This window comes from Xylocopa sonorina, chromosome 5 (assembly GCF_050948175.1).
Source record: "Xylocopa sonorina isolate GNS202 chromosome 5, iyXylSono1_principal, whole genome shotgun sequence".
Taxonomy (NCBI): Eukaryota; Metazoa; Arthropoda; class Insecta; order Hymenoptera; family Apidae; genus Xylocopa; species Xylocopa sonorina.
This window is the reverse complement of record NC_135197.1, coordinates 1,854,185-1,871,191: the sequence shown is the minus strand read 5'-3', so window position 1 is coordinate 1,871,191 and position 17,007 is coordinate 1,854,185. Positions and strand designations below refer to the sequence as shown.

Genomic DNA, 17,007 nt, shown 5'->3' with positions numbered 1-17,007 from the left:
CATGTACACATATATACGTGCATATGCATATACATACACGCTGCATATTCTATTCACTCGACAATGTACATACATAAAATACGTGAAACGTGTGTTCGAGGAATTGGGAAAGAACGAAAAACACCGCCTCGGCCATAACACCATCGATTGTTAATCATTTTAGCGGCGTCAGAGATATTATATTTCTGGCTTTTGTCGTAGAGGGGACGAGAGTTTGGGAGATTTTCGTATAGAATCGCCTCTCGGCACGGTTCGGATGGAAAGGGGATCCGATCGATTTTTTCTATAAACCTGAGCAAGGGAGAGTCTCGTACCGCGAGATTCGGCGACTGAACGACGTGCGACGTATTAAAGAGAGCGGCGGCCAAGGAATAAGCATTACCAGCATCCTATTAGATCTATTTCTATTGATACTGTTGTGAATAGTCTCACATTGTTTATCTTAAGATTTTAACACTGTTTAGAAGATAACGTTTTTCATAATAATTGTTCTCGTACCTCTTTTTGTAGACACTCTACGACGAGTACATATTGCGCGACGATTTCGTTCGAGACCCTCGCGAGCTGAGCAAGCGACACTTTTGCCTCGGTTATCAACGCGTTGCACGAGAATCATGAAATACAAGGGCCAAAGAGTTAAGAAGTAGAGCACGAAACGCTAGCGATATAAAGCGCGACCAGTATTCGACGATTCTTCAATGAATACTTACGCATCGATATGTATACGTGCGAGCGTCGACTTTTTACCCGTAGATTTCTAGCGAATTGGTTTTGCTTCGCACACAAATCAAACGGTTTATAGTTTTCCTCCTATTTTGTACAAAGCTTTCGCGAGCTTTGAGTGGATTTCGTCTAATTGTGAGAAGCCGTCTTTTACCAATTCGCTGATCGTCGAACATTCGATGAGAAGGCGTTTGCCTTTTCGAAGGGAAACGTTTATTCGACCCAGCACATCGTGATTTTACTTTTTCTCGGGTATACTCGATCGAACAATCATATCGATTCATTCCATGAAATCTTTGTAAAGCACCAATGTTCCCGTGTTAGATTTAGTTGGGTTGGCAATTAATTGGACGATCGTTGTATTTTCTTAATAACAATTGTCAACAACAATTTTCAATGCAAATGAACGTTACATTCGTATGTTTTCAGTAATACTGTAGGTTAGTAAAAGTGAAAATAATAAATATAATATATAATAATAAATATAAAAATGCATTCATACGGTCGTGAATTTAGTTGCCAACCTAGTATTTTGTGCATTAAAATTTCCTATTAATATTCAACAAAATAATATCGTTAACAGTTTTTCGAACCCCGTAAATAAGCCTAACTCGGAACATTTCTCACATATTTTTCTATTTTAGTTTTTGTTGTTTAGAATTTTTTTTATCTACGAAATACACTAATTTCACGACTTACACGGCCTACTATTAAAAATAGAATTCGCATTCACCAACTACTTAAATATCGTTTCTGTCTGTGATAATACTGGAAACATCTTTTTTGCAATTTAAATGGTTTCAAGGAACAAATCAAGCTTAGAAAGAAATTTGTCTGATTCTTTCCAAATGATTTAAATTCTATAAAAGAAATGTTAATCGTGCTATTAAAAAATAGAAACAATTTTTAATTGAATATTAATATGAAATCTTCCATAGTAAATGAAAATGTGTGTAAAGAAAACTCGCGTGCATGTCGCAAAGGTATTCAGAATGACAAATCATTATCATTGGTAATATTTTAAAATAGTCTCCGGATTATTTAAATTCAGTTCAAAATTACAGTATTCACCATGGATTCGAAATAATCAAGTGGTCACATGCACAAACAGCTGTGTAATTACTGAAAAAACAATTCCCTCCGCGTAATTAGTGAAATATCTGTATTTTGAAATTCTCTAGGCGAAATTAATTTCTCCCCTTTGACTTATCGTTTCCGCGATTAACGTGACCCAACAGTACTTCTCGACATATCTCCAGAATGTATTTATACTTCGATAACCTTCATTCCGGGACATTTTGTTTACCGTATCGCATTGCAGCGACGCGAAAACACCAACGCACGATGACAATCCTCGTTAGGAGAACTAAAATGAAGAAAACTAGAGAAAAATGTAAGGACCGTAGTACAAAGCTGACTAGCGCTGGTGAAAGAACCGGTGAGCAATTCGTTGCACTCGGTCGAAAGAATAAGAAGAAGCAGAAAGGAAATAACGCGCGAATCTCGCTTTGAACAATCGTCGCGCGATGAAAGTGGATCGGAGATTCGTCTAAAAATAAGGATCAAGAATATGTGAGGCATCGACGAAAGGGATCGACGTTATTTTTCACGGAATAGAATACAAAAAAGACTGATAAACGCTGAAATGAGAAGAGTTTCAAATTGTTTACCCAGCTTACTTCCTCGACATGATTGCAAATTTAAACGGGGCTAGTTATTGCGTTTCCGGTGGGCCACACGCGATACGGCCCATCGTTGTTACACTTACGTTCCCTCTCAACCGTGGTCCTCAATTTTAACCGCATACGATAATGGGGATGGCATTAAAAAGAAAGAAAGAAAAAGAAACACGGAGGCAGCGCCCATTTTCTTTCACGAGCTCGCCGTTTCTACGCTTCTGAATCATGAGGAAGAAGAAATGAAAAATAGCTAAAAAGAAAATTCTCAAGGGAAGAGAAAGAGAGTTCAGAGCGGCCAGCTTCTCGAAAACTTTTTTCATTAACCTGAGTAAACTCTTTAATACTAAATATAAAAAAAAAGAAAGCATAAATATTAAGATTCTCTCTCTCTCTCTCTCTCTCTCTCTCGCTCCCTCTCCTCCCCTCCCCTATCTCTCTTTCTCTTTCTCTCTCTGTAACGTAAAGTAAGACGTAATGTGTAAGGACATGCATTAAATAATTAATTAAATTGCGACCGAAATAACAGCAACTAATACTATAACAGTACGATAGTAAGCGAAGATAAACCCAAAGAGTCGTATACACGACGTGGCCAGGAAGAGTTGGTCGATGACATCGGAAGAAAAAGGAAAGAGATGAACAAAAAATACATTGAAACTTTTGTTATCGAAATCGGTATCGCGACTAGAAAATACAGTTTCTTCGTTTCTGATTCCTGATCGTCGACGACGTCTTCCTTGACACTCGGTATAGTTAAAAAGAAAAAAAGGGAAATAACTTACAATTAGGGAGCAACCAAATGCTTGCGTGTGCGAAAACATATTAAACGCCGTACGAAGAGATTCTACCTGTGAGATTACGTTTGCGAGAACGTTCGATTTCGTCTGGCCGCGTGTAATAATGATTGGTTACGAATGGCGAGAGTGATTGTGGGCGAGTTTGAGAAAGTGTGAGCGGTCATTTATAAATCTATTATTGTAATAATTATAGAAACAGTGGAACATAATGTATCTGTACGTTTCTTTACTTCCTGCGATGAGCCAGAGAGCAGTAAGGTAGTTCTTAAGAGCAAGCATTAAAAAAAAAAACAAAGAAATTAAATAAAATGTCGTACAGCATATATTACGAGGTAAACGAACGGAAAGGGAAATGGTCGAACAGAGAGATACGCGAAACAAGCGCTAACGGACGGAGATGACAGCGGATAGATGCGTGAAACGAAATGCGAAGAAGTGGAGAAAAAAAAAAGAGAAACAAGGTTCGACGCGCTGCTTGGCAGAAGGAAAAATTTCATTCCGATATCATTCTATATAAACGTATAAAAAAGAAAAATATCACGAGCTTTTTGCCAAGCTTTACGAGGACACGGGACATTCGTTGGCGAATTCTAGTGTCCTCGAGAATGACGAGAACGTAAGAACGTCGGAGACTAATTGTTTCGTTTGCAAGCAGCCGATTGTCATTATACATAAAATTACAGATAAATTATTCTTACTATTAATTATGGTTCACCAGTTCAGCGCCATTATTATTATTATTATTATTTTTTTATTATTATTATCATCATCATCATCATCATCATCATTATTATTATCACTATTATTATTATTATTATTATTATTATTATTATTATTATTATTATTATTATTATTATTATTATTATTATTATTATATAATTGATGTGAGTGTGGACAAAAAAAATGAAAAATAAAGTGTACGTAGTAGAAGCTCCGTTTAACTATGCCATCCGTCGTCACGGTTGCACTTTCTTTCTACGAACGTTTCCGTTTTCCTTCGGACTTCTTTAGTTGGATACATCGGTCCATACGATGCCAGTGTACAATAGACTCGCGAGAGAAATGTTTCTTTTAAGAATTTCGGATCTTTTTTCATTTACAGCGATGTCTAATTTTCCATTGCGCAGTTTTATAACTAACAGTTAATTCGTTTATTTGAATGCGAACAAGGAAAATACATAACTTGACCGAATCTACGATTCTATATCAATTATTTTTAGATTTTCTTTTTAACACATTAATACTATCCTCTAATTCTTTTTATATTATAATTGCGATGTTTCTTCATTTCTGTTGGACAATTTGCATCTCCAAGCTCTTCATCAGCCTTCCGACATTTCTGTTTTCTATGTCGTACACCTCATTATCCACGTTACCATCATCATCTAATGAAGATAACCTCGCAGCATTTTCTATTTTTACAACAGAATTCTGTAAAGTATCTGCAATATTTTTATCCATCTTCTCAATAGTTTTCGTTGGATCGACAATATTTTCGGCTTCCTTTACAGGTTCCTCCTTCAATAGATCCATGAAAAATCTTCTGCTATCGTTGAAGTGCTGAAAATGGTATTATTAAAAATGGTTAATAAAAAGTATAAGGTAAAAATTAGGAGTAATGATATAAAATTGTAATTAATTATAATTATTAACTAATTGCTGATTGTAACTGGTGAAAGACTGTTCGATCAGCGATTTTCCTTTGGCCATAGCTTCTCTCGAGATTTTGATCAGTTTGTTAGCTGATTTCTTACCCCTTTCCCTCTGCTCCTCGCTTTTCGGAGCATTCATACTCGTTAATATTTTACTTCTCAATGCAGCATCCATGGCAATGCTTTCAGCAACAGCAACAGGTGGCTCTTTTGGTTTTTCGACGAGATTTTCTATATTTCTTGGATTCTCCGAAAATATTTCGACTAATGGCTTTGTTTGTTTATCGTTCAACTGTTTTTTCTCCCTTAACGACACATCACATTTCTTTTCCTCGCTCTTTTCTTTGTTGTCCTTCATGAAGTCTGGCTCGATCAAAAGTTTCTTTCCGTTCATATTCATCCGTTCCAGATGCTTGCAAAATTGTTGATAAAGATTCGCGCACTCGTTGGAAGGGTTTACACCGATCTCAGGTGGTATTAACAGCTGTGCGATCGATTCGTTGTGCAAAACAGATGGCGATTCTTTCTTTATAAAGTTCGTCGCCTCTTTAATCAAATGTTGTCCAAATCTATCATATAGGTCGCTAGTATTCTCCTTGTTGTCGTAATCTTTTTTAGTATCCGTTTCTTGGATTAAACATGATTTTTTATTGTCTGCATCTACATGTTCACGATCATGTATTCTTTTGTACAATTTTGACGATTGAATTGATTTCCCATCGTGTAATGATGTTACATCACTTTGAGACTGCATATTTAAAACTTGAATAATTTTTGGCTTAGTCTTTTGTACGATTATTTCTGCATTGGTTTCTATAGATTTTTCATATGTATTAATTACAGTTTTTACGGATTCGTTGTCCGATTCATCATCGTCGGTAGAATTAACAGGATTTACTTCCAATATTTCTGTTCGAATAGATCCCTTTTTGATCATTTTCTGATCACTACTTAATTTTGAAGAATTAACGTTAGAAGAAATGATATCAGTGTTACTGGGGAATTGTACTACTTCTTCAACCCCTTCGTTTTCTTCTTCAATGGTTAATAAATCTTGGCAACTAATTGGTTTTGACGTCTCTTTGGATTTTACGACATTTTCTTTTGTACGCTTAATTTCGTCGAAGAGTGAATCGAACGCACCCAAGAATCGTTCCTCCTTTTCTACTTCTTTTACGGGCGTACAAAATATAGAATCATCTTCATTTTCAGGGTATATTTTGATATCGTTTAATAAAATTTTAGGAGACGTTTTTAGATTTAATAAATCATACACGCCTTGCGACATCAAATCTTCTTTCGTTTCTTTAGTCTCCCCTCTACTGTTAGAAACATTTCTTTTATCGTCGTCAATAATCTCGATCTTATTAATATTTCGTGACCTTTGAACCTCCTCTTCCCGCTTTTGTAAGATTTCCTTCACCTTCGATTTCCTTTCCTTCGTGTTCCACCACTTTTCTGTTGGTTGATTTCTTCTTTTTTCTTCCATTATTACAGATGACATGATCTCTTCGCTTTCATCATTTGATTTAGATTTAGTTGCAGAGTTTATTACCTTTTTTTCATCCCAGAATCTCTTCACGTCCCCATTTTCGAACACGATCTTATTTTCTTCCACAAATTTGTCCATTCCAGAGCAGAAGTTCTTCATATCCTCTCTAATGCTAGTCAACTGACTGCTCAAAGGATGTGGATTATCATTTCTTTGATAATTATCCGAGCTGTCGTTACTCGAATTTTCATTTTTTATACTGTTTACAAGTTCCTCTACGTATATATTTTCTTTGCTTTTTGAGAGGACGATATCACAAGAGACGGAGGTACTTTTAAGTAATTCTTTTTCTTCTTTAACTAAAATGAAAAGAAGGGTAGAACGTGCATTTTGTCGGTAGTCGACGGTAATCGTATACGAAATGGGCAAGTAATTTACTATCGTTCTTTCCCTGTTGACAACACACTGTAGTACTTTTGGTCTGGTTGCTCGTATTCAGGATCAGTTGCTCGTAATGGACCAATTCTCTTCCCAAAGCATAACCACCTGATGGATCGTCGACGCTTTTTCGTTCCTCCAAAATTTCCCTTCCGATTCTCTTCCGTTCCGCGTCGCCTGCCACGTATTCTTCCATCCGTTGTACCTCTTCCATCAACTTTCGAGGCTTTGCACTCGTATAAACCTGTGGCAAATAGAATAGACATTAATAATCAATCGAGTACAATTTCAAAATAGCTAAATTCTCGGGCAAATATAAATAAATTAGTGGATCGAAGACATGATTAACTTGTTATTGGTATAAGGTGCGTGCGATTTTCAAGGATATTTACAGGCAATTGTTCAACTGATAAATCAATTCGAGGAGTCCACTGATAAAACGAAGAAGAGAAGGAGGATACCTCGGTTTTCCAGGGCAACAAAATTTCTCTGCCTATCCCCGGGGACGCTTTTCTTCCTTCCTCCGCCATTGGCTTCCTTCCGTCGCTTTTCTCGATTCCTTTTTGTCCCATTCCATCGTACACCCGGGCGTTCTCCGCCTCTTCGTCCGATGACGAGGACGCGGAGGAGCTGCTGGAGTGTTCGAGTGGGGCGTCCGACTTTTTCTTCTTCTCCAGGTGGAGCTTGAACGTCCATCAGGCCGGCATGAGCGGTTTCACGTGGTGCATGATCAAATAGTGGATGAAACCGATGGGTGATATTATTCGAAGCACGAATTCTGTACCAGACCTTGACGAAACTAGTTCTTACCAGCTCGTTGCTCGTGCAGACAACCGTGCGCCTGGCTACTTCTTCTTCGTCTTCCTTCGTCTTCTTCTTATCCTCCGGCTCCTTTTTGGATGTCACGACCGGTTTGTAGAGCTTCCTTTTGTTTATCTGGGCTTTCGAGGGCGAGTACAGGTCCACGGGTAAACATAGATAGGATGGTTAACAGATTAGGCCAATTTAATATTACTTGCGATATTCTCTGGTCGCTTCGTATCGATCGAAAGAAAGTGCGATCGATAAGCAAATAAATCTTATTGTTTCTCTACAGCCAACCATTCAACAGCGCAGTTAATTCCTACTGTATTATAAAATAACAGACTGTTTTATTCTATCTCATTAGGCGACTCGGTTTATTTCATCAGTCAAAATAATGCGATGGAAAAGTTCGTGCTACACGAAAAGCTCTTCTAACAGCATTGTGTATTACAAATGAGTTAACTGCATCTATATTTGAATAGAAATAGATATTACACATAGTTGCCAAATGTCGTTTAATTGTTTATTTCAAAGTAGTAGCAGAGAGGTGGTACAAGGAATAGTGTGAAGTTGTAGCTGTCGAGCGTTCAAGGTTTGGAAAGCACGTCTGGCGCAGGCATGAAAAAGCGCGAAAAAATCGAGAGCGCCCATTTCAGGAGCTAAACGAGTCCTATACATCATCTACCTTTCGATTTTTACTCACCTTGCACGCTATCATTGATTTTCTTCTGCTCCGCCTCGATCCACCGTTTCCTCTCAGCTACTTCTTCGTCGGGTCCTCCTCGCATCCTGTCTTCGGGACAATTTCGTTAGTTTCGAACATTAGTTAGCTCGACACTCTCTAATATCAAACAATCTTACCAAGCCTCGGCGCAGGCCCGATCCCTTGGAAATACTGGTCTGTCATCTAGGTATCGCAAATTTTTGCATTTCAGGATCATCGTCTTGCGATAGAATTTGATTGCCTTCAGAACTGGATTGCCAAGCAGATACGCCACGCGTAATTCTTTCATATCCCCTAGAATCTACGGTAAGAAATTCAAGTATTTACAGTTCAACGCTGATGACATAATAACTTCTTGTAGAATTTGTTGCAAAGAAAACGCATGTACACAACAGTGCTTACTTTCCATTTATTCGTTACTGTTTTATTTTCTTCAAAATGAATATATATAAGCAATATATTAATCATTAAACCTATTTAGGAATCGTTAAGATAAGAAAAATAGAAGAAGTAAAGTTACAACGGCACCATTTGTCGGTAGAATACGCGACCATTTTCGTGAAACATTAAATTACATCACTCCCGTCTCTCGAGCAGCAGAGGCAGCCAGTAGAAGTAACGCCACGAGGCACACGATTAAGAAAACATAACGGGCTCACATTAACAACTTCGCCAGTGTCTATCCTGTTGTGAGAAATATCCAGTACAGAGAGGCTGTCCAGCAACCGGAGATGCTCAATGTCATCAGTGTTTTGTAAGTAGTTGTGCGACAGGTTTAGAGTATTCAGGAACTTCAGGCTATCTGAAAGCACAGGCACGTCAAGGTCAAGGTCACCAAGGATGCCCGCGTCGGCTCGAGTCACCGAGATTCTCAATCCTCCGTATAGTGTTGTACGAAAGGTTCAGAGTGTCCAGCCGCGTGAGATAATCGAGGTTCTCGATTCTGTTGATCAGGTTGTTCTGTAAATACAGACACCTTAGCTCGCTCTGATTCTCCAAATTGGCGATCTCCCGGATACCGTTGTTCTCCAGCCACAAACACTTCAAGCCTGTGTATTTCTCTAGGTTCTCGATGAAAGAGAAACCTGAAAAGGGAATCCCTTTTTGTAGTGGTTTCTTTTTTCTTTTTTTTTTTTTAGAGTTTAATACAAACGTTTACGTGACACTAACCTTTGAAGTGGAGATACAGCACGTCGTTCAAATAAGGAGTTTGATAAAGCCTGTTCGTTTTACAATGCTTCTTCAGAAAATCTTCCGTCATTCTGAAATTAGATACAATTTGTTTTATACAAAAGTTAATTCACCAAATTGTCAGTAAGTGTAATTAGATATAATTTTCTTGTACAAATCGATTCACTGTAAAAAATGAAACGTTTTTTATTGTTGTAAAGCTGTCTACGAAAATATAAGGTAAAGTATCAAGCGAAACTTATTTTATTAAAAAGAACAGAAGTATAAAAAAAATGAACTTGAATTAATATACCTCTGAAGTATACTATAACTACATAAAATAAAACTAGATAAAACTGTACCTGACGCCGTGCTTCTTCTCGTCGAAATCGTAAACCTTTCCCCGAATATACGTTCTTCCTGGTTCCCTTCCAAATTGCCAAAAAAGAGAGTCCTCGGTGTCATCGATTACGTCTTTGATAATTCCATTGACCGTCGCTTCCGCTGATTTTCTCCCATTATTTTTTTTCGAAGCTTCTGGCTTATCAATATCGTAATTAAGATTTTCTGATTTTCCTTCATCCTGAATCGGTTCTTCCCCAATTTCTACTTTCTTGGAGATAACCTGAACACATTCCTGTAACGATTCTGCACACCGTTTCTCCATTTCATCCACGTCCCATCGACTGTTTTTCGATTTAAAATCTTTAGCTATTTGATCCTTCGTCAAAGGCATTTCGATGTCATCGATCTTTCCCTCCGTTTCATCCACACTTGCGTCAGATTCACTAGTGTAGACCTCGTCTGATCTTGTTTCCGATACCAACTTGTCAATTTTATCGAATTCCATCGACAAATCGTTCAGAGCCTCGTTCTTCCTGTTCTCTATCTCTGCTTTGCTCTCGGCGATTTTCTGCAACGTTTCTCGAACCTCTTCTTCGGTTTTCGGATTACGCGATTCCGTAATTTGAGCTAGCTTCTCCAGATACTCCACCGGAGAATTTAACTGAATGTTTTTCGTTTCTTTCTCTTCATACAGACACGTATCACCAGTGGAGCTAAACAAATTTCCCTCTGTCCTTGTTTCTTCTACATTCCGATCTTCCGTTGATTTGTCTTTCTCTTCGCTGGCTGCACGTTCATTTGCTTCCACGTTAGACAAAATTGCTCTGTTTGGTTGATTCAAAGTTGCTTCGAGCTTCGGTTCTTTCATGCTGTCTCTGAATTTAAAATAATCTGAAATATTCACAGTAGAAGAAGAATAAACGAGATTCTGTTCGCCGTCTTCGTCCGAATCACTCGACAAGTTGAACCTATCCGATATCTTACGCTCCAGCTTCGATCCTCCCACCTCTTCTTCATTACTGGTAACAACAGAATTATTTATCTCTTCCGACTGTTCGCTGTGTTCAACATTTTCCTCGTCGACTTTTACATCGATATTCTTCGCACCCTTTTGTTCATCGGGACTGCAGAAATCGGTCGCAGAAATTTTATCAGTCACTACAGGATCGTCAGAATTGTCTATTATTTGATAAACGCTGTCACAGTTCTCTTTGCAGGCGTTTTCGAACGGCTGCTGGCGACAAGAGTTTGTGAAACATCTATCGTTCTCGTCTGAAACCAGAGGCTCACCCTCTTCAGCGTCGTCGAACATCAGCGTGTCGTCGAAATCGCTGCCGCTGTCCTTCTCAGCCTTGGTCGAATTGTAATAAGACAGATTTTCACAGGTGACGTCGAAAATGGCGTTGCAGTCGAAGTACGACAGCCAGTTTGAATCATCTTCGTTATCGACTTCCGGTATTGAATCTGCTGTGAATTCGATCAGGGATGTTTGTTGGTCTAAAATCCGTTCGTTTTTTTCGAATTCCTCCTCTGTCCTCGTTGAAACGTCTGGTAATATGGTGGAACAGGCTCCGAGAGCTACCGAGGAATCTTTGACCAGCTAAAGGATGAATTAATTTTTAGCCAACACATTCTCAACTAACAAATTACATTACAACATGGAATTTATAATATCCGTAAATGGTTTTAACCGATTTTTCAATCTCTATTTCCATCGAGGAGGCAATACTTGCTTCGGTGTCGAGTTTCATTTCAGCTGAATGTTTCTTCTGCAGCAAAGCAGTCTGAAAATCACAGTTCTCCTGCATTCTGCACGTAAAAGCGAATACAGAGATAGGGTAGTTAAACTCTCCGTTAAGTCTTCGAGCCTATTAAAAATTTTTGTGAGAAATTTCTGAGTATTTAGACGTGACTTCTCGAGAATGCACAAGACTCGTCGCCTAGGTTTTGTTTGATCGATATATACAATACAATATAGCTCGAGCGTTTCCCAAAATATTTCAGAGCGTTGGGTCGAGCGATAGTTATTAAGCTTGATAAGACCAATCGCGTCGAATTGCAACTTGGTTTGATAGGAGAAAAGGAGATTGATTGCAATGTGTTATAGTCGGTTATTTAGTTTATAGGGTATCCGGCCTCGTATCTATTCCTCGCGCACCTCGCTTTGTTTTTCCATCTCGATGATGTTTGCGTAGAGCGAGAATCCTATCAGCATAATTCCACTGCACGGTGGTGCACATTCGCAAACGTCGCGACAAATCGGGATCGATGGAAACGGGAAATCGGCCGACCCGCATCTTCTCTTTCCCATCAAGGCGATCCTCGGTCGTCTACTTGCCAAGACGCGTCTTTCTGCGCAGCAAGCCGAACCTCCCTTCGCCCCATTACGCCCCGTTCGGTGAAATTTCACTATTCGTTCGAATCCCTTGCCACCGCAACATTTACTATACTTCGCCGCAAGCGTAATTAGTTTTAACGCGCCTCTCGTTAAGAACGGTGACAAAGTATGCATCACGCTCGGGAAAAAGTAATCGAAAGAATTTGACGCGGAATTTAGAGCGATTATTAGCGTGGCTTCTGGAAACTGATTTAACGGTGAATATTATACCATATCAAACGAGAGGGGGGGAGAAGGTAGAAAAGAAGAAGGAATAAAATATTAACGCCTCTCTTTGTTCGCCTCGTTGTTTTATTCATCGAAAGAGGATGCAAAATATCAGGTGGCCGGGATTAAAATAAATTACGACCGTGTTACCACACACGATATTTCGTTGCCGCGGTGTCGAAGAGCAGATAACTCGCCGCCAGGGTCGAACAGAAACGGGAAATTGCACCACAGCATCCATATCCCTCTCGTTTTTTTTCTCTCAGACGCGCGTCTTCCTCTACACCGCTGACTGACCGTCTCGCAGTCTCATACAGTGAGGAAATTAGACACTCGGTGTTAGATGGCATGCAATCGAACCAGTGACATCTATTCGGGATCTTTCCCTACTACTAACGAGACTCGTTACATCTTTTACATACGTTAGCGGCCATAAATATCACGGATTTTAATGCTCGATTCCAAATTAACGACTAACGTTAAAATATTTGCCTCCTCTTTTTGATAGATTTTACGAATATAGAATATTATAGAAAAGGTCGAGACTTTATCGGTTGAATTAATCATGATTATGTTTCCATGACTTTTAAAAATCATCGAGTGTCGATTAAATTCCGTAATTTTTCGCAAACACGTGAATTTCATCCTCCCTTCTTGGCTGAATGATTGGGAAATACCGATCGCCGAAGAAGAAAGTGGACGAACTCTTCGGTTACGGATTGCCTGCCCGAAAATGCGATACGCGTGACTAAATTCCTTCGATCATCGCTAAATGACAATGCATTTCTGGTAGGTAATATTTCTGGAACGTTTCACGTCTGCTGACACGGAAAGTCGAGGAGATTACGAGGAAGTTACACGTGTTCTTGACGCCGCGTAATAAGAGAGTTTTTGGTACCCACCGATATCGAGAAACATCTCTTCTTTTAATAATTCACGCGTTGTCTATCCATAAGCAACGAAACACGATTAAATATTATAGATAATATACTCTCTCGAGTATGGTTCAGTTGTAGTATCTTAAACTTGTGTATCAATTATGGACAAAATATTGACCTTATTAGTATAAAACGTATAAAAAATTGAAACAATTTGAAATGTTTAAACAAAAACATAAAGAGAAGAAAGGACAAAATCTTCACAAACTGAAGAGAGTCATCGGATCAAAGTGGTTTGCTTAATTATTTACAGTACTTAAATGTTTGTACTGCATATGCGTAATAATACTATTATGATGCGCTACAAACATTCATTTATATGTATAAATGAAATTGTATTATATTAATACAATTATAATGATATATATATATATATATATATATATATATATATATATATAATATTATTATCATATTATATTATATTATATTATATTATTATTATATCATATTATTATTATCATTATTTTATATATATATATATATATAATATTAGTATTATATTAGTCAGTCGCGCAGTCAATGGAGTCATCTCGTTTGCGGCAGTGAGTTTACTATGTTCCTCATCTCTTAAAAAATGTATTCGTGAGAAAAAGAAAGTCTTTATGAATTTCGTAGAACTCCATAAATAGCTCAATTTATTAATTCCATAAATATGATAAACATTGTTGTTAGGATAAAGCGATACAATGACTGGAGAACAATTTCGAAGCGCCGTCCATTAGCTTTGCAACGAACCAGCCTGTGACCATGACCTCGACGCGTGAGCGTCTCGCTTCTAAATCGAGTTCACCTAACTTTCAATCACTTTTTTTCGATCCCGTATCGGTACTCGTACAGCATCGATGTTTCCGTAAGAGTCGTCAACACCTGATAAACCACGGGAAAGAAGATGGGCAAAGAAAAGAAAATCGAGATCCGATTCCATCTATATTCCACCCTTCGAATTTGACGATCGGCGGTCGTGATCGATCGTCCTTCGTCGTTCGAAAGACAATTAACGCGTGAAATAACGAAGAAATGATTTGACAGACGAGTCAACCGGTGAATTATTCAAGGGACCAGAAAAAGAGAGAACCAAATGTATTAAAAGACTAGAGAGATTAGAATTTCAAGAGGCGAAGCGATAAAGATATTCAACTCTGGTTAAATATACTTCTCGATGGATATCGGTACCGACCTTGATTTCGAAGATCAACCTCGTCGCTTGATTATTCGACCGTTTCGTCGATTTCCGTCTGCTCGATGATTGAGGATCTCGTCGAAGCGTACCGAACAGGAAGTATCAATGTACGCAGATTTATTTCTTCACCAATTCGTGTCGTGCGAGTAGGAACTTATTAATGGCGTGGAGATCATATTTAGGAATGCAAAGAATCTGCTGTTGCGTTTCGTTTACCGCCGAAAAAGTCATACCAAGGTTATTTAATAAATACGATTCCTCAGTCTTCCTCAACTTTGAAGATATTTAAATATGGCAACATTGGAAGCTGTTAGAGACTTTTACAATAAAATTGAATTAATTTAGTTGTATTTATATATACCATGATGTAATTTTTGAATTTTCGATTAGAACTTACTAGCGATTTACGACCTCATTAGAGTCTCCGATAAATTTCCCCCACCACCTCTCATTTCGAATAACTATAAAATACCGACGGAAGATTTGAAACAGGAGCAACTAGCGTCTTCTGCTTCTTCTTTATCTTCCTTTTTTTCTTTTCGTGGAGAGAGCCGATTGAATTCAACGCTTAAGAGACGCGCTGTAACCATGACCTCGAGGATCGCCCATCACGCGCACCACGATCACCGCTTTGTGTACCAACAGGCGAAGATCGAGACGGACATCTCACACGGATCACGATCCGTGCCGAATACATTATGTAATTGACAGCTTTTCTTTCCCTCCTCCATCTTGGCTAGCTGGTTGGCTCGCTCTCTGGATACGTTTATCCCCGCGCGGTTGCTCTTTTGAAAAGCAAAATAGCTGTGGGTGGCTAGCTTCTTCTCCTTGAAGGGGCGGAATCGCATTTGAATACGCTTTGAATCTGCGACTGGCCGTGAACATTTTCTGCCCGATCGAAATTCGTCGATTTAAACAGACCGCCAAAAGAGGGGTTAACATTTTATTTCATTTATTAACATTTTATGTTACAGAATTTGATATTAAAGCGTTTCGATGTGTGCTTTTTGCAGTGTGTATCATACTTCTATCAAATATCAGGTTCGAGTCAGATGGAATTGATTCGTTTGATAAAAACTATGATTTGGCTGATAGCTACTTGGTCTCTGCTGAGCCACCATCCTTCAGAAAGATATTAAAATCGAATGGCTTCCGTGGCAATGAATGTGAATTTTCTCACAAGGATTTTCGATTTTGCAAGAAACAATTAAGCAACACCACCGGGTGTCCCCTGGAATAGGAGCCGCGGTCCACCTCGATTCTCGATCTTGTGCAACAAAGTTTTATGGCTGAAATTCCTGGGGAACGTGTCCACGTGTAGCGAAAAAGACAACTATATTGTGGATTCGTCACGGGGTACGCGAAGGGGCACGACGAAAAAAAAGCAATTAGCAAGTATAATCAACCGTCGGCTGACCTATGACAACGTAACCCTGTCATCATTCTAAGGGCATGGCGCAATTCAGTATAAATTACTGAGCATTCAACGCACGCGTCAGATCACGATTATACTAGCGATCAGCAAGTATAATGAACCATCAGCCGACCTATGACAACGTGTCATCTGAAACAAAATTCGTCTACTTTTTAGGCCAAGGGAAGCTATCTGTCGAAACGCCTGTAAAAGTGTTCAAATCGATTAATTTGAAAGGAGGAACAATTTTTCGCATGGTCGCCCGTCGATTACGACAGGTAGTCTAAGAATACCTTGATGACATTGAATATGAACGTTGTCAACTGGTAAGGTCGCTGGAGTAAGGTCGCTTCTATGGGCCAGAACGTATTCCAGTTTATTTTCTACTCGATACCTACGGTTTATACTTACTAGACTAATTAATCAGTCTAAGCTAAGGCTGACTAATCGACGGTACGAGTGACACACTCGAAAAATGTACTGAATGCATATTTAGGAATATCCTCGAATACATTTGAAACGAGATTATACGCTGTACGAAGAGATTGTGCGCTCCTAGCTTACTAGCGAGTACAATATTATATAATCATGAACAGGAGCTGATCGATCGATTAAAATAGATGGCAGGTTGCAGCCGCCACTCGCACCGTGCGGCAACTTTGTAACGGAATGTAACGAAGTTACTCGGCCATCGAGATGGGCAACAAGAGAAAAATGATACCGATCGAACGTGATCGGGGAGCCAATCGAAAGAAGGAATCGTCTCCGTCGTTGTTGCATAATGTTGGCATACTCGGCAGGATGTCGAGAACGTTTGCTGAATGAATTTGACATAAGATGGAGCGCGAACTACCATGTATGTAGAAAAGGATTGAAAACTGCTGTTTTAAACCGATTCGTAGTTGAAATTTTAGAGAAAAAAGGCTTCATCGGCAATCGAAAAATTTGTTCTACTTTCCAAAATGTCTCTTCTTCTTCTTCTTGGTCACATCGAACGGATGCAACGCGAAGAAGTGGCAGGGTTATATAGAATTTGATTGGAG

At 38.8% G+C, this 17,007-nt stretch overlaps 1 protein-coding gene across 1 annotated transcript; it reads right to left on the bottom strand.

Annotated features, from left to right (window-relative positions):
* Positions 1-4,483: 4,483 nt before the first annotated feature.
* On the bottom strand, positions 4,484-11,632 carry LOC143424029 (uncharacterized). Its single transcript, XM_076895836.1, has 12 exons — positions 11,516-11,632; positions 9,842-11,424; positions 9,480-9,571; positions 9,173-9,394; positions 8,969-9,111; positions 8,447-8,610; positions 8,289-8,374; positions 7,592-7,722; positions 7,243-7,464; positions 6,782-7,025; positions 4,853-6,702; positions 4,484-4,759 (listed from the first exon to the last, which is right to left on the bottom strand). The coding sequence occupies exons 1-12, from the start codon at positions 11,630-11,632 to the stop codon at positions 4,484-4,486; spliced, it is 5,130 nt and encodes a 1,709-aa protein (XP_076751951.1).
* Between the last annotated feature and the right edge of the window lie 5,375 nt (positions 11,633-17,007).

Excerpts from the sequence above, each read along its gene's own strand:
- LOC143424029 (XM_076895836.1), bottom strand. The coding sequence starts at position 11,632 with ATGCAGGAGAACTGTGATTTTCAGACTGCTTTGCTGCAGAAGAAACAT. Across the intron at positions 8,611-8,968 it reads ACACTGGCGAAGTTGTTAAT|ATTCTAGGGGATATGAAAGA; the intron begins GTGAGCCCGTTA and ends TTCTTACCGTAG. Across the intron at positions 7,723-8,288 it reads AATCAATGATAGCGTGCAAG|CCCAGATAAACAAAAGGAAG; the intron begins GTGAGTAAAAAT and ends CGCCCTCGAAAG.